Below are 25,445 nucleotides of genomic sequence, written 5' to 3' on the forward strand. Positions count from 1 at the left end.
ACTTTGGCAGTGATATGAATTCGCTGGATCATCATGTGTATATTCTAGAAACAAGAGCAGTTATACTGAATACTGTCACCAGGTAGAAACAGTTAAATTTGCCACCCTTTTGTGCCTGGCGAGCTGGGCACCACAATTTGAGCTGGAATAAGAACATTAACCCAGAACTGTAGTGAAGAATTTATGGCTCCCAAGGGCAGCAGGACCTCAAACATGGTTTGCCAAATCTCATTTCAAGTTCGAGTTCTGGCACTAACAGTTCATTTGTTTGTATAAGATGTAGTTGTTGCCAAAAGAGTTGTGTGACAAATCTTTTTTTCTGAAGAATTGCAGCCATCGCGACACACAAATCTATTTATATCTGCAGCTTCCAAAATATGCACTAATCTGGTATTGACACATGTTCCTGAAGTTTAAGGTAAAATATCCCTTTTATCCTCTGGTGAGGGTTTATTTTAATTTTTGCATTTACATTTTCTCTCCTTGCCCGGTGATCTGGTGCTGGGCTAGTGATCCTCGCTAACCGCTAGTAGGCAGTGTGCTGGAATGATGTGGGTGATTGTAATTTTAAATATTTGTTTTTCTCACTCTCTGGGGAAATACTCAACCTGTGCTTGATTTCTCGTTCAGATGATGCAACTGAAATCAGAAACTCATTTGCTTTAAAGTGTGAGCGGTTGTCGAGACAGCCTTGGGCGTGCCACGCCTTTAGGTTGCTTGTGAAAGAATCACCATCACACTGACATCAATCAGGTATTTGCTATTGTTTCAATGCTGTGGGTTCCATCTATCTGGCGACTGTCTTGCATTCTGTAAATTGAACACTAAGTTCCTGCTTCCTGATTTTGTGTTACGTTATTTGTCACGTTATTTTCATCCTTCAATTTTTGTATTTAAAGCACTAAGCTATGATTCAGTCCTGACTTCAGTTCTCTTCTCTGAGGCTCCACACTAGATGGCATTGCGGTGCTTATCTTTCGACTATACTTGCCCCGGCTGAGTTGAAGAGGTATTCATCTCCACACTTGGTCCTCTCGGCTACCACTCCCCGGTGCCTGGCTGTTTACCCCTATTGTAGCTGCTGCCACTTCATTCCCATTGGTATTCCCCAGCACCTACCCTCTCTCCTGCCTGTTTCTGCTTCTGCTGCTGCTTCCTCCACTCTGCCTCCCACCCAGTTGCCACCGCAGTTGCCATACAATTTGCATCTTGGGGCTAGGGTCTCGTGGCACACTCCCACCCACTCATCTCGGATCCCCTCCACCACTTCAGTTGTCTGATGCAACTGTTTTGGCTTGAATTTCTCTGTTGTTTCTTACAGCGTTGTTGCTTTCCCAACTGTGGAGGCATGGGAGAAGTTGTTTTTTTTGTCACACAAAAGTCGTTTTTATTCATTCTACTTGCCTCTGAATGCTCCACCCTTGGTCTCCAAGGTACATGACCTTGTTGCCTACTTAACCACTGAGACCACCCAGTTGTGACCCTGGCCTAAGTTCCATTGTGAGCAGCAATCTGAGTATTTTATAACCTTCAGAGATTTTTTTTCTAAGATTTTATATTACCTTTTTGGAAAATAATTTATTTTTAAGAGTTCCTGAACGGCCCCACTAACACCAGCATTATTTCCTTTTTCTCCTCACTCCATCTCAGGCCAGTGTAGGTCAGCAAAGGGTTGATGGGTGAGCAACAATGTTCCCTTTAAGTTGCACAGCGCTGGCGGGGTCCTGCGCAGCTGGCTTTGAAATGGAAAAACCACGCATGCATGGTATTTGAATGGGCCACGCAGCTCATTAAAGGGGCCAAAAAATTACAGGGAACATTGGTGAGCAAGTCGTGGTGCAGGATAAGATACGGACTGAAGAGTTTTGGAAGAACTGAAGTATACGGAGGATGGGAGGCTGGCCAGGAGACCATTAAAGTGGTTGAGTCTGGAGGCGACAAAAGCATGGATGAGAGTTTCAGCGGGAGGTGGACGATGTTATTGAGGTGGAAGTAGGTGGTCTTTGTGATGAAGAGGATATGGGGTTGGAAGATCAGCTTGGGGTCGAATAGGACTCTCAGATTGCAAACAATTTGGTTCAGCCAAAGAAAATGTCTGAACAGCTGGAGTTTGTGGCAGAGGCTGAAGATAATGCCTTCAGTCTTCCCAAGATAATGCCTTCAGTCTTCCCAAGATAATGCCTTCAGTCTTCCCAAGATTTAACTTGGGGATATTGCAGTACATCCAAAACTGGATATCGGGCAAGCAATTTGACAGCACAGAGGAAGTGGAAGGTTTAGAGCTGGGTTTCGTCAGTGTAAAAGATTTCACACTTTGTTACAGATACAAAGTGATCTTTTAAAAAGAAAACAAAGCATATCATTATACCTGTTGCCTGATATTCATAAACATTTTCCAATCCACAATATTCATTACCAAGCAACAATTGAACTCCAGTTGACCTGAAGCTGTGTTTACTTAACAACAATTAGACTTTGTTGCCTTAAAAGAGACAGCTCTATCTGAGGAGCAGTAGGCTATTGTGCATTACTCCTGTCATTATGAAAGAGTATCATTCAATTCTACTGTGAGCAACTCCATGGGAGATTGATCAGTGCAGATGGTTTTTTGTCTTCTATAGCTAACTCGTTCTTTCTACATGGCTGTATTTTTAGAGCTGGACTCCATTAAATTGGCTTGAATATATATAATAAACAAATTATTTTATGATTTAGAAATGTTTAAATAATTGAATTTTAACAAAAATGGTAGAATACTACAATGAAAATATTGGCACACTTCCTATTCCTTCTCCCACCATTATCATGGTTGTATTTTATACAGTCAGCTGCAGCTTACTTAATACATGCAGAGAACGTAACTACTTCCTAATTAATTTTATCCTATTGAATGATGTTATATTGAAATGTCTAATTCCAATCTAAACATCGAGTAACACTTATCAATAGCATAGGCATTTTCAGAGATTCAGTGTCTTTTTTTCTCGCATTGCCTATGTTTTTACATTTAATTAAAAAAATCCATTATTGGCTAAGAGGCCACTGCAGCTGCTGGTTGAAGAAAGGCTGACCGTCACCAGAGCCGAGTGGAACCAGAGTACACCGCTCTGGGATAATGATGGGAACAGTCATCTGTTGACAGAGTATGGCCCTTCCCCCAGCCCAGTACTTCAAGAAACAATACATCTTTCCCAGTAATCTTTGTGCATATGTAAAGATTTTGAAGTGGGAACAGGAGTGAATCACTACAGTAAGACTACAGCTCAGAACAAGGAAGGTAAACAGATAGTTTAAATTTAATATTTGACAGCAAAAGGTGATTTTAATATATGGAGCAGAACGTCCAGAGAACTGGTGGAGACTAAAGCATTGGCAAATTCAAAAGGGAGTCAGATAAATATGTCATAGAAAGGAATTGATGGCTATGAAGGATCGAATTTTGAGAGCTGGAAAGGAGGGATGGACCACTGTGGTGTCTGTTCTGTACATTGCCATGTAATTTGTTTGTCAGATTTATAATTTTATAGTCATTACACCAGTCACCTTTTGTAAACATACAGATTTTGAATTGGAGGTAACAGTAAATCACTGGTTTTAAACTAAAATGTTTACAATACGAAGTGGGTGAGATTGGAAAAGTTTGTTTGTTCTAACAGAGCAGTAACATTGTTTAAATGGAGGGTTCATGGTGTGACACAGTGGATTAAAGAATATTGAGTGGCATAGGGATACATTACTTGTGCCCACCGTGATAAAATAGACATTGGTACTTGCAACTTCGGAGACAAAAAAGGCGAGATTGAATTGGCCGCCTATTATATAGCCCGCTCGATTTAAGGGTAATTGGGCAGCTTGTATAACAGGAGACCGAGTCAATCTTGCCCATTGTACGCTCCTGCCAAAGTTGAAAGTTCTGCCCAAAGTGTATTCATATTTTTCTATCTTTTTTATGATGGGACCTTCAGGCTTAAAGCCACATTAATACCAAGAAAATATCCCTGCCTACTTGGCATACAACAGTCCAGGACAAAGATGATATGTGTTTTCTGTATCAAGGAGATAGTAATTCGTAAATATCTTAAATGGAATCCCATTTATGAATTTCTTTCCAAGTGTTTTTGGAAAAAGAAAAGCAACTGTCAAATCCTCACCAGACGAGGTCCATACCCATTAACTCCTAGTGATGCACAGATTCCATGCTGGGAAATTCTGCAAGTGTAGCCTCAAGTTCAATAATCTGTGCGAGTATGGCCAGTGGTAATGGATGGACTGGGCCAAAACAGGTAGAGGCATTCAACAGGCTGGCCTACTTCCATAACAATACATAAACAAGCATGTTATTATTTGATAATTATTCTTTGTGATATGAAGGAAATGTTGCATGTATTTGTGTCTGAAAAAAACTGATAACATAAGAAATAGGAGCAGGAGTAGACCAATCGGCCCCTCGAGCCTGCTCCGCCATTCAATAAGATCATGGCTGATCTGATCCTAACCGCCAATCTACTATCGCAGAAACATCTCCTGAATCTAACAGAATTAGACACACGAAATAGGAGCAGGATCAGGCTACACGGCCCCTGGGCCCGCTCCGCTACCCACAGGGCTATGTCCGATCAGAACTTAGACTGATGTCCAAATTCCTGCCCGCTCCCCGTAACCCTTAATTCCCTTTACTTCTAGGAAACTGTCTATTTCTGTTTTAAATGTATGTAATGATGTAGCTTCTACAGCTTTTTGGGGCAGCATATTCCATGAACCTACCACCCTCTGAGTGAAGTAGTTCCTCCTCATCTCAGTTTTGAAAGAGCAGCCCCTTATTCTAAGACTATGCCCCCTAGCTCTAGTTTCACCCATCATCGGGAACATCCTCCCCGCATCCACCCGATCCAACCCCTTCACAATCTTATATGTTTCAATAAGATCGCCTCTCATTCTTCTGAACTCCAATGAGTAGAGTCCCAATCTACTCAACCTCTCCTCATATGTCCATCCCCGGGATTAACCGAGCGAACCTTCTTTGTACTGACTCGAGAGCAAGTATGTCTTTTCTTAAGTATGGACACCAAAACTGTATGCAGTATTCCAGGTGCGGTCTCACCAATACCTTTGTACAACTGAAGCAATACCTCCCTATTTTTATATTCTATCCCCCTAGCAATGAAAGTCAACATTCCATTGGCCTTCTTAATCACTTGCTGCACCTGCATACTAACCTTTTGCGTTTCGTGCACCAGGACCCCCAGATCCCTTTGTACTTCAGTACTTTCCAGTTTCTTGCCATTAAGATAATAACTTGCTCTACGATTTTTCCTGCCAAAGTGCATAACCTCACACTTTCCAGTATTGTATTCCATCTGCCAAATCTCTGCCCACTTACTTAGCCTGTCTATGTCCCCTTGCAGGTTTTTTATGTCCTCCTCACTCACTACTTTCCCTCCCATCTTAGTATCATCTGCAAACTTTGATATGTTACACTCGGTCCCCTCCTCCAAATCGTTAATATAGATTGTAAAGAGTTGGGGACCCAGCACCGACCCCTGCGGAACACCACTAGTTACTGACTGCCAGTCTGAGAATGAACCATTTATCCCAACTCTCTGCCTTCTGTTAGATAGCCAATCCTCTATCCATGCCAGAATATTAGCCCCGATCCCGTGATTTTTTATCTTAAGCAATAATCTTTTGTGTGGCACCTTGTCAAATGCCTTTTGGAAGTCTAAATACACTACGTCCACTGGTTACCCTTTATCTACCCTATATGTTACTTCCTCAAAGAACTCCAGCAAATTTGTCAAACATGACTTCCCTTTCATAAAACCATGCTGACTTTGTCCTATTAAATTATGATTATCCAAATGTCCTGTTACTGTCTCCTTAATAATGGACTCCAAAATTTTACCTGCCACAGATGTTAGGCTAACCGGTCTATAGTTTCCAGCCTTCTGTCTACTGCCCTTTTTAAATAAGGGTGTTACATTAGCAGTTTTCCAGTCTGCCGGGACCTTTGCCGAGTCCAGGGAGTTTTGGAAAATTATTACCACTGCATCCACAATCCCTACCGCCACTTCCCTCAAGACCCTAGGATGTAAGCCATCAGGTCCAGGTGATTTATCCGCCTTGAGTCCCATTATTTTACCGAGTACCACTTCCTTAGTGATTTTGATCGTGTTTAGCTCCTCCCCCCCCTATAGCCCCCTGTTTGTCCAGTGTTGGGATATTCTTAGTGTCCTCTACTGTAAAGACTGATTCAAAATATTCATTCAGTGTTTTTGCCATCTCCATATTTCCCACCATTAATTTCCCGGTCTCATCCTCTAAGGGACCAACATTTACTTTAGCCACCCTTTTTCTTTTTATATAACTATAAAAACTCTTACTATCTGTTTTTATATTTTTTGCTAATTTACTTTCATAATCTATCTTCCCTTTCTTAATCAATCTTTTTGTTATTTTTTGCTGTCTTTTAAAGTTTTCCCAATCCTCTATCCTCCCACTAGATTTGGCTACCTTATATGCCCTTGTTTTTAGTCGAATACTATCCTTAATTTCTTTACTTAGCCACGGATGGCTGTCTTTTCTTTTACACCCTTTTCTTCTCAGTGGAATATATTTTTTTTGGAAGTTGTAAAATAACTCCTTAAATGTACACCACTGATCATGTATCGTCTTACCCTTTAATCTATTTTCCCAATCCACTCTACTCAATTCCACTCTCGTACCTTCATAGTCTCCTTTATTCAAGCTTAGCACGCTTGTTTGAGATCCAACCTTCTCACCCTCTAATTGAATATGGAATTCAACCATGTTATGGTCACTCATTCCAAGAGGATTCTTTACTAGGACATTTTTAATTAATCCTGTCTCGTTACACAGGACCAGATCTAAGGTTGCTTGCCCCCTGGCCGGTTCAGTTACATACTGCTCAAGAAACCCATCCCTAATACACTCAATGAACTCATCCTCAAGGCAGCCCTGCCCATTTTGATTTGTCCAATTAATATGATAGTTAAAATCCCCCATAATTATAGATGTTCCCTTATTACAAGCCTCAACTATTTCCTGATTGATACTCCGTCCAACAGAGTTGCAACTGTTCGGAGGCCTATAGACTACGCCCACTAGTGTTTTTTTCCCCTTATTATTCCTTACCTCCACCCAAACTGTTTCATTATCCTGATCTTTTGACCCAATATCATTTCTCTGTATTACAGTGATTCCTTCCTTTATTAACATAGCCACCCCACCTCCCCTTCCTTCCTGCCTGTCCTTCCTGATTGTTAAATAACCTGGTATGTTTAATTCCCAGGCATTGTCACCCTGTAGCCATGTTTCTGTAATGGCCACAAGATCATACCCATATGTAGTTATTTGTGCCATTAACTCGTCTATTTTGTTACGAATGCTACGTGCATTCAGATAGAGAACTTTCAAATATGTTTTGTGACACTTAGTTCCTGCTTTTGCCCTTTTTATTACTTTACCTTTTACTCCATACCTTCTGCCCCTTCCTGACATGCTCTGGTTTTTAATTTCCCCACTGCTACCTAAGTCTATGACCTTCTCTGTTGTCATTTTTATTATTTGCTCTCTAGGAACCTTCCCCCCCCCCCCCACTAGTTAGTTTAAAGCCCTCTCTACAGCCCTAGTTATATGATCCGCCAGGACTCTAGTCCCAGCACTGGCCAAGTGAAGCCCATCCCAACAGAACAGCTCCCTCCTGCCCCAGTACTGGTGCCAGTGTCCCAGGAAGCAAAACCCATTTCTCCCACACCAGTCTTTGAGCCACGCATTTAACTCTCTAATTTTATTTGTCCTAGCCAAATTCGCTCGTGGCTCAGGTAATAATCCAGAGATTATTACCCTTGAGGTTCTGTTTTTTAATTTGACCCCTAGCTGCTCATACTCCTTTAACAGAACCGGCTTCCTAGTCCTATCTACGTCGTTTGTACCAACATGGACCACGACAACTGGATCCACCCTCTCCCACTGCAAGTTTCTTTCCAGCCCAGAGGAGATGTCCTTAACCCTGGCACCGGGTAGGCAACACAGCCTTCGGGACTCTCGCTCTCGGCTGCAGAGAACTCTATCTATCCCCCTAATAATACTATCCCCTACCACTACAACATTTCTATTTACTCCCCCCTCTTGAATGGCCCCCTGTTCCACGGTGCTGTGGCCAGGTTGCTCATCCTCCCTGCAGTCCCTGCTCCTGTCCCCACAGGGAGTAAGAACCTTGAACCTGTTGGACAAGAGCAAGGGCTGTGGCTCCTCCAGCTCTACCTCCTGGATCCCCGTACCTGCTTCACTCGTAGTCACACCGTCCTGTCCCTGACCATGGGCTACATCTGAATTAATTAACTTCATAGGTGTGACCACCTCCTGATACACAGAGTACAGGTACTTCTCCCCCTCCCTGATGTGTCGCAGTGTCTGAAGCTCAGACTCCAGCTCAGCAACACGGAGCTGGAGTTCCTGTAGCAGCAGACACTTGTCACAGACATAATCACCGTGAGCCTCAATGGGGTTCACCGGCTCCCACATCTCGCAACAGTAACACATCACCTCCATTCTATGTAATTAATTAATTTTTTATTGTTAGTTATGGACACCCTCTGCCCGATTTTAGATGCTAGTATCCCCTTTAATTAATTGGATTTAAATTAAATCAATCCCTCTAGTTACACCAGTTAAATGGTTTACCAACAGTCACTCTGCACCAGAAAGGCCTTATTAACTGCAACCCACAGAGTTAAAGTTTGAAAAGAGCACCTAACACCCCACTTACCCAAACTCACAGCACTCTTTGATGACTCGCACTCAGTGCTTGCTCGCACTAGGACTGGTCTTTTTATACTGTTTGTTTGTTTACAGCCAAATGAGTCACCCCTGCTGATTGGTTAGAAAATTGGTTTCCACTGCCTGCTGTGCCAATTTACTCCTACTGCAGTGTAACCTTGTTTTACTCTTAAACCAACAGAATCCCAAATATTTAACTTTTCCCCTTTACTTAAACTGCTTAAGTAATCTTATCAAGAATGATTTAAAGAGAAATAATAATTAAAGAACTCTCTCACTTACCCAAACTCAGAGCACTCTTTGATGACTCGCACTCAGTGCTTGCTCTCACTAGGACTGGTCTTTTTATACTCTTCTAGTTTGCCACCTCTAGTTTGAAAATGTGTCAGTGTAACACTTGGGTATCAGCAATTCAGGGTATATTGACTTGAGTATGACTGGGAGTCAATCAGAATGGGAGACTGTCTACAGCTCCAATTAACTAAAAACAACAGGCGTGTCTCTATATTATGTTACCAGATTGAGAATACTCTGGACAACTGAAATTATGGGTAACATCATTGTGATTAAACAAACTACTGTGGCATTTTCAACAGATGTAAAGCCATGTTAAGAAAAGAACTTGCAATTATATAGAGCTTTTCATGACCTCATGCCATCCCAAGTGCTTTACAGCCAATGAAGTACTTTTGAAGTGTAGCCACTGATGTAATGTAGAGAAAAAAGGCAGACAATTTGCGCACAGCAAGGTTCTAGAAAGAACAATGAGATAATGACCGGATAATCTGTTTTAGTGATGTTGAGGGAGCAATATTGGCCAGGACACCTGGCTCCTCTTCAGATAGTGCCATGGGATTTTCTACGTCCAGCTGAGAGGGCTGACACCGCCTTGGTTTAACGTCTCATCTGAGAGACGGCACCTCTGACAATGCAGCACTCCCACCTGACTGCACTGGAGTGTCAGCCTAAATTATGTGCTCAAGTCTCTGGAGTGGGACTTGCACCCACAACCATCTGACTCAGAGGCGAGAGAGCCACCCACTGAGTGACGGCTGACATATGTTAGTAAAAAAGAAGAGTGACATGCTCTTTTTAAGATATCAAGGAGCAGAAGTCAAACTAAGACCCAGGACTTTCTTTCCTGGGGAGTCAGTTCATAAGGGAAGTATATTAGTATAAAACAGATTCTCCATTCAGTCTCTCATTTGCTGTTTGTGGAGCTTTGATGTGTACAAATTGATACCACATTTGCCTACATAACAGCAGTGACTGCACTGTAAAAGTAATCTATTGATTGTAAAGCGTATTGGGATGTTTGAGGATATGCTGAAGCGCTATACCTATACAAGTTCTTAATCTGAACAACCTGCTGAGGAAATGGCTACGCTACCGTATCTGCTTTCTACCTGAAGAGGGCGCTCTGTTTTCTTCAAGATAGTTACCTTTTTTTCAAAAAAAAGTTTAAAATATGTGCTTGTGGAATATCATAGTACAACCTGTTGGCAATTATTTAATTTTCCTGAAAGGTAGTGGAGGTGATGTGACTGGACTTATTCTTGAGGAATAATTTTTCTTCAGTTTAGCGCATTACTGATTTATTTTTCAGATACCATACATATAATCCTATTTACTTCCTAAGTACTGTATTGTAAAGCACTTTCACAGCATGCAGAGGACAGCCAGTTTCAGTAGAAAGGTGTTGAACAAACATTACATGTAATCACAATGTGAAAGGAAGTCCTGAAGATTTAAGACCAGGACCAATTGCAGCCTTGGAAATGGAACTTGGACATTATTTTGGGTTGCAGGATATTAATGTTTAATCATCTATTTTCAGAATGTTCTTTTCTGGATGTGCCAGTAATTTTTATGGTTATTTTTATTGAATAAAAAACTAACTAACTAGGCTTTTCTGTACTCTTCTATGACGTCTCATTAAGACACTTGGCACTGTGCTGTAGTTTATAAATGAGGAGTGTACTTCATATAGAACGTTAACAGTAGAGATGTATGTAGCTACCGTTCTCCACATTTGTGCAAGGATTTATAACATCCACTCATCTCGATATGTATCTTATTTCTCAAATAATAGGCAAGCTTTTAATTTTGGATTTGGTTGCTAATTATTGCCAGTCATCAGCCAGCTTGCTCCTTGAGCAGGGAGCCAGCATTGTCTGAGCTACCGGTTCGTCCATGGCTGTCTCCAATGTAACTTTGAGATTCTTAGCACAGGTGTGCATCAGTGACTGGATGTCATTTTGTTCCCTCCCCCTCACTTCCTTCCATGATGGAACACCAAACTACCACACAACAGACCTAGCAGAAAAACCCTGAAACATCCCAATTGGGGGAAAGATGAAGAAAACTGCTAGTCAAGGCTGAGTTTCGCCTGCGCAGGTTTCTGCTGCAAATTCAGTGTCCTCCGCTAAAGCATATCACAGCATTGTGAATGCAAGTATTTTTCTGATTAATTATTTATATGTAAGTGATATCAATTGTACTGTTGGTATTTTGTAGTTTATTCATCAGTAGTTTGTCAGAACTCAAAATGCTTATACTGCTATTATCTTTCCCTGTCTTGTGTTGAAATGCACTCCATATCAGCCTGTGTTCTGAGAACAACAGGTGTGCTTGTATCCAGAGTGAAAATAGGGAAAACAACAATTTCATTTCTCAATTATATCACACTATTTAATTCTTTACAATCTAAGGAACCAAAAATATCTGATTTCAACTCATTTGCTAGTAGCCTAGAGGCAGCTGTAGTTTTCTGGCTAAAACACATGAGAACACTGGAAGTGCACTCACCATGCCAAAAGAGGAGTGGCATTATTCTATGCTTGTGGCACTGGTTTGCAGCATACACTGTAAACAGACTGCTGATGCAACAGAACAGGCCCCTGGTCATAAAGCTCAGTCTGAGCCATTGCAAGCGCAGCCTATGCCGCTTGTTTTAACACTAAGAAATTCATATTTCTGTCACAAAATTATGTAAAAATATTTGATTTGTAGAGTAGGATTGCACGTTATAACTTGGCTTTTCCTCTTTTTTACTTTTAATTTACTTGTTAATCCATTCAGGGTCACACTTGTTCAGCTTGTGTTTACTGATCTTAGGGATGTATTTGTCCTACATATTCAGCATTATTTCTTTAAAGATGTCCCATTTGTCCTCCTACTGAAGTGTGACCAACATCCTCCTCCAAACCATTTACTTCCATTATTTCTTCATTTCTTTGAATTTAACCCTGTTATATATATACCAGGTGCCTGATCGTTGGACTGTGGAACGAGACTCATTCAATTTGTTTAAAGTTGTTCCCATTTTGCTGTACCTCATTCTAAAATGAAGTTTCATTTCTTGTTTCTATCATTGAGATTGGTTGAAATTATGTCAGTTTACTTTGAGAAACAAAGGTATAAAAAATGGTAATAAAAACAGAAAGTGCTGGAAACACTCAGCAGGTCCGGCAGCATCTGTAGAGAGAGAAACAGAGTTAACGTTTCAGGTCGATGACCTTTCATCTGAACTGGGCAAAAGATCATCGACCTGGAACGTTAACTCTGTTTCTCCACAGATGCTGCCTGACCTGCTGAGTATTTCCAGCATTTTCTGTTTCTATTTCAGATTTCCAGCATCCGCAGTATTTTATTTTTGTATGAAAGATGGTGTTTTTGACACCAGATCAAGGAGAAAAAGAGAGCAGAGAGAGGTTATTTGGGTTCATAGAGACTTTGAGGTGACTTTCCAAAGCGGTTCTCCTGATCGTCCGCTGTAACTTCGTAAGAGCCACAGAAAGGCAGGATAAATGATATTTGCGCCATTTTTCCAGGGTTCCTGTGGCTTTTCCTCAAGTTATAGCAAACAAGTGGGGATTTACCCCCCTTTAAGTTTAAAGAACTTTATGAGCCAAAGATAAACAAATAATTCAGCATATTGCTTCTATGTAAGATTTAAGCTCTTAAGAACAGCAGCAAAATCTGCTTTTCTGAGAGAGAATTGTCATTGGAAGAAGGAAGAAATACTACGATGACTGAATGAGAAACATCATGCCAACATCCTGGAAACTAGCATAAACTTTCCAGAGGGAGACAAGACATCCAACCCTACAGTGCCAATTCAGAAGGATGAGATTGTATATGCTTCTAGAATCATTGCTAAAACTGCGGGCTTATCAGCATTAAGCTGAGTTAATCAGTTTTTAATGTATCTGACAGATTTGCTAATCAAAGCTGCTAACACAAGAGTCTAATCTAAAGTAAGTTTGCTGCTTATGTCAATCTTGGACATTGAGCATAACATCATCTTATAATAAGTAGAGCCCAGTTGATGCTGAATTACTGTGATATACTTGTACTGCTTTTGTAACCTCCGATATTAATTCCTTAATAATACCTACCTACGTATATTGAATATTTGTACTAATTAATATTAAGATTCTGCTACTTGAATTATTATAAATATATTAATAAAGAAATGTTAGTTCATGATTTTTATGGTCTTACTTCGTCTTTGACTTTGGCAAGAAGAGGATAACTTATTCACTCAGTAATTTACATGCATCCTAATAAGGGTTTGGCAATGCAAATGTTTATATAATTTGGATCAGTTGATGTAAGGTAAGGTGACTCAAGCAAGCCAAATGCAGCCATCTAGCACTTGCTTAGACATGGATGATTCTTTAACAAGGGGTTAAGGATTTATCTGGTGTTTATTTGATTAATATTCTTTACAAGGTTTGTGAATCACTGATCCCAGAATTCTAACAAGATCCTGCCTAGCCAACTGCTTTGACTACTTTTAAGGAAGTGATAACCCAAGTGGACTGTGGCAGACCCTACAATATTATGTACTTGGCATTTGATAAAGTTCCATGTGTAAGGCACTAGTTAAGCTTAAGAATCACTAGGGTGATTTAGGTTAAAACTTGGGAATGGATAAGAAATTGGCTGAAGTGTAGAAAACAATGAGTATTTGTTTCGAGGAGTTATGTCCGAGTGGGGGTGTCACAGGGCTCGGGCCACTACTGTTTCTAATTTAAATCAGAGTTGGATTCAGAAACTCATGCAAATTTGTAAAATTTGCAGAAAGTACGAAACTAGTAGACGCAGTGAAATTAAGGAGGTAACTTAGAAATGCAGAATGAGTTAAACAAAGTATGTGAGTAGACTAAACAATGGCAGACGAAATTTAACGCAGACAAGTATAAAGTATGGATTATAGAAAGGAAAAATGGGCGACACAAATGGTGTTGAAATAGCTAAAGATGAAGTTCAAAGAGATGTAGGAGGCATAGTAGACTTGATGTTCAACATGTCCAACCAATGCAGAGCACCAGTTAACAAACCTGATAGGATGCTAAACTACATAGACAAAACAGTAGAGTGTTACGATCAAACTGTACACAGCTCTACACAAACCACATCTTGCCTACTGTGTGCAATTCAGGTTGACTGGGAACGAGGCAGAAATTCAATCTCTAGAGACAGTGCAGAGAAAAGCCAAAGCGCTGATCCCTAGTATCGGGGATATGCGGTATGAGGAAAACTATGGACTTTGGCTTTGGATGCATTTCAGAGGTGATCTTATAGAATTAAGATGGGCTGACTGGCTGGCTTTTCTTATCCATTAGTATTTTGTAAAAATTAGTGCAAGTTGGCTCAATGTCAGGTAAGGATGTCAACAGCTTACATTTCTGTTGTTTCTCATATGCCTTAAAGCATTTTGCAGGGCAGAGAGGACAAAAAGGTGCTCGTTAAACAGGAAACAAAAGGGGGGGCAAAGCAGAAATTTGGGAGGGAGTGAAGCCGTGATAAACAAGGAGGGTTCTGAAAGTAGATGCATTAATGGAAGCCGAGCTGTGATGTGAGGATTAGATAGGTCTTTACAAAAATAGAATGTGGGGTCACTCTCCAACCCAGTTCATGAGCTGTGTGCCTCAATTTGTGGAAAATGAAAATTTCACACTGGTGCAGCAGGGGTTGAGGCACATTGTTGGGCAGAGTAGATGGATCTTAACACGATCTGGCTTTACATTATCTGACCTGGGTGCTCTTGATGCATTCTGACCCTGAATACCCAGAATGGAAAGTTGTTCCATCCTGCAGCACTGACCTTGCTCACCTTGAGCACATGATGATAAAAGATGATCAAAAAACCCTTCAAATCTGCTACAAATTGTACTGGTGAAGTCATAGAGTCATAGAGTTATACAGCACAGAAAGAGGCCCTTTGGCCCATCGCGTCCACACCGGCCATCAAGCCCTGTCTAATCTAATCCCATTTTCCAGCATTTGGTCCGTAGCCTTGTATGCTATGGCATTTCAACATAGAAGATAAGAGCAGGAGTAGGCCATTCGGCCCCTCGAGCCTGCTCCACCATTCGATGAGATCATGGCTGATCATCCAAACTCAGTACCCCGTACCTGCCTTCTCCCCATATCCCTTGATACCAAGTGCTCATCCAAATGCTTCTTGAATGTTGTGAGGGTTCCTGCCTCTACCACCCTTTCAGGCAGTGAGTTCCAGATTCCAACCACCCTCTGGGTGAAAAAGTTTTTCCTTAAATCCCCTCTAAACCTCCTGCCCCTCACCTTGAATCTATGCCCCCTTGTTATTGACCCCTCTACTAAGGGGAAAAGTTCCTTACCATCTACACTATCTATGCCCCTCATAATTCCTGTTTTGTGGACAGAAGGCTATTTGCTTTGAAAAAGCAATCCCTGTTGGTACCAAGATAATGCCAATCTCATCAGATGTGGTAGCATACAAGAGAAATTGGTAAACAGGAGGTACAGCTACAGCATTACCTCAACCCCAGAACAAAGGGCTACAAGAAAATTCCAGCATTAAACAGTGAAATTTGAGTGTTACAAAGGTAAAAGAATGTTGAATATTGCTTTCTCCAACATGTATAACATTGGTGCTCTTGCATTAGGTGGGAAATGAGACCACTGGCATTATTATAGGAATATACTCGGGCTAAGATTTAGTCATGCCTCAACTTGGATTCTGGGTTTCTGATTAGAACGACTGTTTTTCAGAGTGGCGAAGATGCCTAATCTGATGTGTTGGTATCTGGTCACATGCTCTCAGACCGCCCTGAAAGATCACCAAACAGGATAACTTTCAATGCTGGATTTAGTATTCTGCATCCTATCTAGATAATGAAACGCTCTTTTAACTACAAAAAGAAAGTGTCAAAATAGTACTACAATTCTTCTGAAAGGCAGACTAGAGACACCCGTTTTAATGAAAGTGTGGGATACAATTTGAATTTGCTTTCCCCAGCTTAATTTTGTTACTTGATTTTTTGTTCAGAGTGAGGCTCTTAAGTTTTTATTCTTTGTGTAACACACCATCCCCAGCTGGATAATTCACTTACAGCCCTGCACCAATGTCACACTTCAGCTGACTGCTAAGTGGGACATGACAGCACATTAGTTACAGCTTCTCGTTCCAGTGTCCACTTGCCACTTCTGTACCCGAATACAATTAGTACTGGCAATTCCACTGATCGGAGGAATGAACCTGTATCAGGATATCCATTGTGCCTTTCTTTAAAAAAAAAGACTTTACACTCATCCCTGTGCTTGTATCTTCCACTGCCCTATGACTTTTCCACAGTTCTGAGGTGTGCACCAAAAGGTCCAATACCATACAGAAAATGACATTCATCTTGAGAGAATTTCTGTAAATAGTACCACACTGGTATAACATTCATGTAAGATAATGTTTATTGCAAGAATCTAGTTGTGCTAAGGAGGAAAGCTTATTTTAATGAACACTGCAAATGCTATAGTGGTTTACTCATTTCAGCTTCTAAGTTTTTAATGAGGAAATGATAATTAACCACTAAAACAGATGTATAAGGAAGGAAATGACACATTGCTTCTAATTTTTCTTCACCATTGCATCACAGGACATGGGACAACAGCTTTTCTGTAAAGATCTGTCTTTTGACTATAGCTAATCAGCATAATTAATGGCTCAGTCCATGCTACTCAGGATGAGACAAGGGGAGAAGCAGAACAGTTTTTTTTGATGTTTTCACACTGTGCTACAGAAAATGTAACCCTGGTCAGGTCACTTTGTTTATATCCTATATTACTTTTAACAAGGTCATCTTTATCCCTAATTAGCTATACAAATAAACTAAGAAATATGTTTTATCATTTTTAAACAACTCTTCATCTGGATAATATAGTAATAATGATTCACCTTTTATTGTGCTTGTAAAGAGAACATGGTCTATGATCTGACCAAACAGTGCCTACAGTACCATACCTACATATTGTACCCATGGCAATGTGTATAACAAATGATCTTTGTTAAAATACATATTGATGATTCAGAGAAAATATTAATTTCTAAACCTTTACTAAGGTTTTTTAAATGGAAACCATTGTCATTTATTTAGAGATGCTTCACAGTAGAAATATTCTGTGTAGTGGTAATAAGATAGAATATTGGGTCACACTTTGATTAGCAGCTTCATTTCCTTCTGTCTTGACAGTGCAGTTTTATTGAGGTTTAACAGGATATTTGGTTTATGCTTTTCATCATTCATAAGAGCATAATCCAAAGAAAATTATAGGCCATTTAGCCTATCAAAACTACTGTGATTCTGCCTCTGTAGGCTTGTCTTCCAAACATTTTAAGTTATGATACTTTTATTCAGATGTCGCACAGGCAGCAAGAGGTAACTTGTCTTCCAGGCAAATATTTGTATGGTTGTAGCCTGTACTCTTCTAATCTTTCCAGAACACAGAACCCATCTTCCTTCCTGAGTGATTCAGCAGATTCTACACTTACTGTGCTTGGCATTATTTTATTCAACAAACACAAATGTATTCCACCCAAACTGTTTTAACTCATGGTTTGTTATCATGGAACCATATCTAATACTTCAAAATTTCTCCTTTTATTCTCTCAAATTTGAAACCCTTGAATTTTGTTCCTTGCTCCCAAATATACTGAGAATAACTTGTTTAATACACAATTGGATGCTTTGTAACATTTAAAATAGCATGGGAAAAAAGTAAAATTATTCAAAACATCAATGGATTATGCAAGATATTTGACAGTTTTTTGAAGAATGGTAATGGGGACATATTCCAGGCTTTAAAAAAAAAGAGAAGCGATTGTGTAATAATGAAAAATGCCGACAACTCCAAGCACTTTCATTGATTTGAAGAGATCAACTGACGATGCTTCCAGGGTTAAAACTAGCAGACATGGTATGCTTTTCCATTTATTCAATGGCATCTTTGTTCAGTTGTCTTAAACTACTGCTCTTGGCATTTTCAAGCATTTTAAGAAGTTGTTGTGACACTTTTATTCAGATGTCGCACACAGCAAGAGATGTATTATTAGTTAGCTTGCAAGCTCCCATATACTGGAACAAAGCATTTCTACCCAGGTAGTACATTGATATTGTTAGGACTTTAAAACTCAATTAATTTACTATCAGAATCCAAGAAAAACGCCTCCAAGTCTTTGTCTTGACATTTGTTATCTACCTGAAAATCCTGTTTATTTAGCAATGTAAGGCATATTTTTTAAGAGTCTAATTTTCTGAAAATGAGTTACAATTTGTTGCTTAAAAACTTATTTAGCTCATCACGTACACTGCTGGAGCCTCCAGGCCCGACTAAATGAAAGCCCAGCGTCTAGTACGTAGCTGCTGGCATTACCTCATGCTACGCAAAAAGGCTTGGCTGACTTTCAAGCCAATTTGGCTTGACTAACAATTTTTTAGAAAGTTCAGTAGGCACTTGAGCTTCAGTGCAAAAGTCCTTGCTTCACAGCCCTGCAATTGAACCATTCAGGTTGGAGTAGTGACTGGTATTTTTTAATGTCTTAGTGATGTAACATGTTGAGCTGTCTCATTTCTCAACATGGTTGCTGTTATGTCAAGTAAAGTTAACTCGTTTAAATTCATAACACTTAATCAGATTGCGCTGAGTCGAAGATGTGATAAAGGATAAAACACTAAACCAGTTTCAGCCAATCACTTTGACATTACAAATCACATCCTGTTTTACAGGCTACACCCATTGCATGTATCGACCATGTTAATAGAAATAGCTTCACAGCATCTCAGTAGCTCAGCTGTTTAAATAGTATGCAGCTGAGCTATACTGAGGGGCTGAAAGAAAACTGCATTTTCATAGCACTTCATAACAAAGGAACTACTTTTGATGTACAGTCACTGTTGCTATGTAGGCAAGCACGGCAGCCAATTTGTTGTCAAATCCCTACAAGTAGCAAATAATGGAGCAGTTGATCTGTTTTTGATGGTGTTGAGGGAGGAACGTTAGTTACGACGCTGCAAAACTCCCTGTTCTGCTTTGAAAATGCTCTAGGATCTTTTATGTCAATCTGAAGAAGTAGCCAGGGCTTCTCTGAAATACGGCACTTGGAACAATGCTACACTCGCTCAGTACTGAATCAAAATATCACCCTAGATTAGGTAAACATAGAAACATCGAAGATAGGAGCAGGAGTAGGCCATTCGAGCCTGCTCCGCCATTCAATGAGATCATGGCTGATCATCCAAACTCGGTACCCTGTCCCTGCTTTCTCCCCATGTCCCTTGGTCCCTTTAGCCTTAAGACATATATCTAACTCCTCCTTGAATATATTTAATGAATTGGCCTCAACTGCCTTCTGTGGTAGAGAATTCCACAGGTTCACCACTCTCTGGGTGAAGAAATTCCTCCTCATCTCTGTCCTAAATGGCTTACCCCTTATCTTTAGACTGTGACCCCTGGTTCTGGACTCCCCCGCCATCGGGAACATCCTTCCTGCATCTAGTCTGTCTAGTCCTGTTAGAATTTTATAAGTTTCAATGAGATCCCCTCTCATTCTTCTAAACTCTAGCGAATATAAGCCCAATTGACCCAATCTCTCCTCATACGTCATTCCTGCCACCCCAGGTATCAGCCTGGTGAATCGTCGCTGCACTCCCTCCATGGCAAGAACATCCTTCCTCAGATAAGGCGACCAAAACTGCACACAATGCTCAACGTGTGGTCTCACCAAGGCCCTGTACAACTGCACCAAGACATCCTTGTTCCTGTACTCGAATCCTCTCACTACAAAGGCCAACATACCATTTGCCTTCTTAACTGCCTGCTGCACCTGCATGCTTACCTTCAGCGACTGGTGCACAAGGACACCCAGGTCTCGTTGCACTTCCCCTTCTCCCAATCTATTGCCGTTCAGATAATCTGCCATCCTGTTTTTGCCACCAAAGTGGATAACCTCGCATTTATCCACATTGGGCAGATGCCTGGCAGATGCAGTATAATCACCCAGCCTGTCCAAATTATACTGGAGTTTCTCGGCATCCTCCTCACAGCACACACGCCCACCCAGCTTTGTGTCGTCTGCAAACTTGGCGATATTACATCTAGTTCCCTCGTTTAGATCATTAATATATATTGTGAATAGCTGGGGTCCTAGCACCGATCCCTGCGGTACCCCACTAGTCACTGCCTGCCACTCGGAAAAAGACCCGTTTATTCCAACTCTTTGCTTCCTGTCTGCCAACCAGTTCCCTATCCAAGTCAGTAACTTACCCCCAATCCCATGTGCTTTAACTTTACACGCTAATCTCTTATGCGGGACCTTATTGAAAGCCTTCTGAAAGTCCAAATACACCACATCCACTGGTTCTCCCATATCTATTCTACCAGTTACATCCTCAAAAAATTCCAGTAGATTAGTCAAGCACGATTTACCTTTTGTAAATCCATGTTGACTTTGTCCGATCCTGTCACTGTTTTCCAAGTGCTCTGCTATTACATCTTTTACAATGGACTCTTGCATTTTCCCCACTACCGATGTCAGGCTTACCGGTCTGTCATTCCCTGTTTTCTCTCTACCACCTTTTTTGAATAGTGGGGTTACATTAGCTACCCTCCAATCCATGGGAACTGTTCCAGAGTCCATAGAATTTTGGAAGATGACCAGCAATGCATCTACTATTTCTAGGGCCACTTCCTTAAGTAACCTAGGATGTAGATTATCAGGCCCTGGGGATTTATCGGCCTTCAATCACGTCAATATCCCTAACACCATTTCCCTACAAATACTGATTTCATTCAGTTCCTCCCTCTCATTAGACCCTATGTTCCCCGACATCTCTGGGAGGTTATTTGTGTCCTCCTTTGAAGACAGAACCAAGTATGTATTTAATTGGTCTGCCATTTCTTTGTTCCCCATTATAAATTCCCCTGATTCTGACTGCAAGGGACCTACGCTTGACTTCACCAATCTTTTTCTCTTCACATATCTATAGAAGCTTTTACAGTCAGTTTTTATGTTCCCTGCAAGCTTACTCTCATACTCTATTTCCCCCCTCTTAATTAATCCCTTTGTCCTCCTTTGCTGAATCCTAAACTCCTCCCAATCCTCAGGTTTGCTGCTTTTTCTGGCCAATTTATATGTCCTCTCCTTGGATCTTATGCTATCCCTAATTTCCCTTGTTAGCCACGGTTGAGTCACCTTTTTTGTTTTATTTTTATGCCAAGCAAGGATGAACAAATTCCATGCGATCTTTAAATGTTTGCCATTGGCTTACCACCGTTAACCCATTAAGTAACGTTCCTCAATCCGTCCTACCCAACTCGTGCCTCAGACCATCGTAGTTTCCTTTATTTAAATTCAGGACCCTAGTCTCTGAGTCAAATACTTCACTCTCCATCTTAATGAAGAATTCGATCATATGATCGTTCCGCCCCAAGGGGCCTCGCACAACAAGATTGCTAATTAATCCTTTATCATTACATAATACCCAGTCTAAGATGGCCTGATCTCTAGTTGGTTCCTCGACATATTGGTCCAGGAAACCATCCCGTATACACTCCAGTAATTCCTCCTCCACAGTATTGTTACTAATTTGGTTAGCCCAATCTATATGTAGATTAAAGTCACTCATGATAACTGCTGTGCCCTTATTGCATGCATCTCTAATTTCCCGTTTAATGCCATCCCCAACCTTAGCATTACTGTTTGGGGGTCTGTATCCAACTCCCACTAAAGCTTTCTGCCGCTTTGTATTTCTCAGCTCTACCCATACAGATTCCACATCATCAGAGCTAATATCCTTCCTTACTATTGTGTTAATCTCCTCTTTAACCAGCAATGCTACCCCACCTCCTTTTCCTTTTGCCTGTCTTTCCTGAATATTGAATACCCCTGGATGTTGAGTTCCCAGCCTTGGTCACCCTGGAGCCATGTTTCCGTAATCCCAATCATATCGTATCCATTTACATCTATTTGCGCAGCTAATTCATCCACCTTATTACGAATGCCCCTCGCGTTAAGACACAAAGCCTTCAGGCTTGCTTTTTTTAACACTCTTAGACCTTTTAGAATTATTATTTACTGTGGCCATGTTTGATTTAAACCCTTTATTTCTCTGACTGCCACTTTTGCTTTTCTCCTCCCTGTCTTTTGCTTCTATCCTTGTTTCCCTTTCCTCTGTCTCCCTGCACAGGTTCCCAACCCCCTGCCATTTTAGTTTAACCCCTCCCCAACAGCACTAGCAAACACTCCCCCAAGGACATCGATCCCGGTCCTGCCCAGGTGCAAACCATCCGGTTTGTACTGGTCCCACCTCCCCCAGAACCGGTTCCAATGTCCCAGGAATTTGAATCCCCCTTGCACCATTCCTCTAGCCACGTATTCATCTGAAATATCCTTCTGTTTCTACTCTGACTAGCACGTGGCACTGGTAATAATCCTGACATTACTACCTTTTGAGGTCCTATTTTTTAATTTACCTCCTAACTCCCTATATTCAGCTTTTAGGACCTCATCCCGGTTTTTACCTGTATCTTTGGTACCTATATGCACTTCAACAACTGGCTGTTCACACCCCCGCCCCCCAGATTGCCCTGCAGCCACTCCGAGACATCCTTGACCCTTGCACCAGGGAGGCAACATACCGTCCTGGAGTCTTGTTTGCGGCTGCAGAAATGCCTATCTATTCCTCTTACAGTAGAATCCCCCATTGCTATAGCTCTCCCACTCTTTTTCCTCCCGTCCTGTGCAGCAGAACCACCCATGGTGCCAGGAAGTTGGCTGCTGCTGCCTTCCTCTGATAAGCCATCTCCCTCAACAATATCCAAATTAGTATATCTGTTTGAGAGGGGAATGGCCACAGGGGACCCCTGCACTACCTGCCTGTGCCTACTGCTCTGCCTGGCGGTCACCCATTCCCTTACTGCCTGTGCAGCCTTTACCTGCGGTGTGACCAACTGATTAAATGTGATATCCACGACGTCCTCAGCATTGCAAATGCTCCAGTATGTATCCATTCACGGCTCTAGCGCCGCAATGCAGTCTGCCAGTAGCTGCAGCTGGATACACTTCCCGCACACATGGTCATCAGGGACACAGGAAGTGTCCCTGATTTCCCACATCGTGCAGGAGGAGCATGCCACGGGGCCGAGCTGTCTTGTCATGACTTACCCTTTAATTAATTCAAATTAAATTAAATCAAATCAATACCACTAATTACACTACAATTAAATGATATACTCAAGGGCCCTTGTTTCCTTGCACTCCCCGCTACACAACAGAGACCTTAGCAACTATAAACCACAAAATTAAGACCTTTTTAAACTTTATAAACTATTAACCTTAACTGTCAAACTATAGTATAAATACTCACCTGGCCATACACACCCAATCATCTGCTTCTCTTGCGCCGGCGTCACTTTCTGTACTGTGACATCACTCTCGAATTCTGCCGCCTCTCCCGTTGCTGCCGCTGCTCAAGGCCTGGAATAGTGCTTGAATCCACAAACTTCTGATTCAGAGGTAAGAGTGCTACCAGCTGACACAAGTCCTAGTCTTCATCCAACAACAACAACTTGCTTTTATATAGCATCTTTAACATAGTAAAACGTCCTAAGGCACTTCACAAGAGCGTTATCAAACAAAATTTGACACCGAGCCACGTAAGGAGATATTAGGACAGATGACCAAAAGCTTAGTCAAAGAGGTAGGATTTAGGGAGCATCTTAAAGGAAGACAGAGAGGTGGAGAGGTTTAGGGAGGGTTGTAGGACTGGAGGAGGTTACAGAGATGGGGAGGGGCAAGGTCATGGAAGGATTTGATAACAAGGATGAGAATTTTAAAATTGAAGCGTTGCCAGACCAAGCGCCAATCTAGGTCAGTGCGCACAGGGTGAACAGGACTTGGCGCGAGTTAGGATACGGGCAGTGGAGTTTTGGATGAGCTCAAATTTACGGAGGGTGGAAGATGGGAGACCGGCCAGGAGGTAACAAAGGCATGGATGAGGGTATCAGTAACAGATGAGCTGCAGCAGGGGCGGAGTTAGGCAATATTAGAGGTGGAAGGAGGTGGTCTTGGTGATGATGTGAATATGCGGTCGTAAGCTCATCTCGATGTCAAATATGACACCACGGTTGCAAACGGTCTGGTTCAGCCTCGGACAGTTGCCAGGGAGAGGGATAGAGTCAATGGCTAGAGAATGGAGTTTGTGGCGGGAAGCAAAGACGATGGCTTCGGACTTCCAGATATTTAGTTGCAGGTAATTTCTGCTTATCCAGTACTGGATGTCAGACAAGCAATCTGACAATTTAGAGATAGTGGAGGGGTCGAGAGAGGTGGTGGTGAGGTAGAACTGGGTGTCGTCGGGGTACATGTGGAACCTGACGTGTTTTCACTTGATGTCGCCAAGGGGTAGCATGTAGATGAGAAATAGGAGGGGGCCAAGGATAGATCCTTGGGGGACACCAGAGATAATGGTGCACAGGCAGGAATCGAAGCCATTGCAGGTGATTCTCTGGCTACAACTGGATAGGTAAGAATAGAACCAGGTGAGTGCAGTCCCACCCAGCTGGACGACGGAGGAGGATAGTGTGGTCAACCATGTCAAGTTCGAGAAGGACGAGGAGAGATAGTTTACCACGGTCTCCGTCACATATGATGTCATATGTAACTGTTTCAGTACTGTGGCGGGGTGGAAACCTAATTGGAGGGATTCAAACATGGCATCCCGGGAATGATGGGCAGCCAGTGAATTGGCTGTAAAGTGCCTTTGGGCATTCTGAAGACGTGTGTATATATAAATACAAGTTTGTTCTTCCTTTCTCAGTCTGTGCTGAATTAGCTGATCCCAGCCAAAGCAACAATAGACGCACCACATTTTGCACCTTCACCCCTTGGTTGGGAAGGAGAAAATCAGCCAGTTTTCCCATTGGATGTAATATCTCCAAATTTGCAGACGACACAAAGCTGGGGGGGAGGATATGCTGTGAGGAGGATGTCGTGAAACTCCAGCACGATTTGGACAGGTTGGGTGATTGGGCAGAAACATGGCAAATGCACTATAATGTGGATAAATGTGAGGTTATCCACTTTGGTGGCAAAAACAGGAAGGCAGATTATTATTTGAATGGTAATAGTTTGGGAGAAGGGGAAGTGCAAAGAGACCTGGGTGTTCTTGTACACCAGTTGCTGAAGGTAAGCATGCAGGTGTAGCAGGCGGTTAAGAAGACAAATGGTATGTTGGCCTTCGTAGCAAGAGGGTTCGAGTACAAGAACAAGGATGTCTTGCTACAGTTGTACAGGGACTTGGTGAGACCACACCTTGAGTATTGTG

General features: G+C 41.6%; 2 protein-coding genes across 2 annotated transcripts in view; both read left to right on the forward strand.

The window, feature by feature from the left end:
* The window catches only part of nars2 (asparaginyl-tRNA synthetase 2, mitochondrial), a 147,119-nt gene extending 133,829 nt beyond the window's left edge, over positions 1-13,290 (forward strand). The window contains exon 13 of the mRNA XM_085998905.1: positions 11,114-13,290. Within this exon, the coding sequence (XP_085855031.1) occupies positions 11,114-11,171 (58 nt within the window). The 3' untranslated portion in view covers positions 11,172-13,290. The remainder of the gene's footprint in view (positions 1-11,113) is intronic.
* gab2 (GRB2-associated binding protein 2) overlaps positions 1-25,445 on the forward strand; it is a 388,329-nt gene that overhangs the window by 30,402 nt on the left and 332,482 nt on the right. The gene's annotated exons all lie outside the window — the stretch shown is intronic.

Source organism: Somniosus microcephalus, chromosome 10 (genome assembly GCF_052327205.1).
Source record: "Somniosus microcephalus isolate GS21.2 chromosome 10, FLI_Smic_1.0, whole genome shotgun sequence".
Classification (NCBI taxonomy): Eukaryota; Metazoa; Chordata; class Chondrichthyes; order Squaliformes; family Somniosidae; genus Somniosus; species Somniosus microcephalus.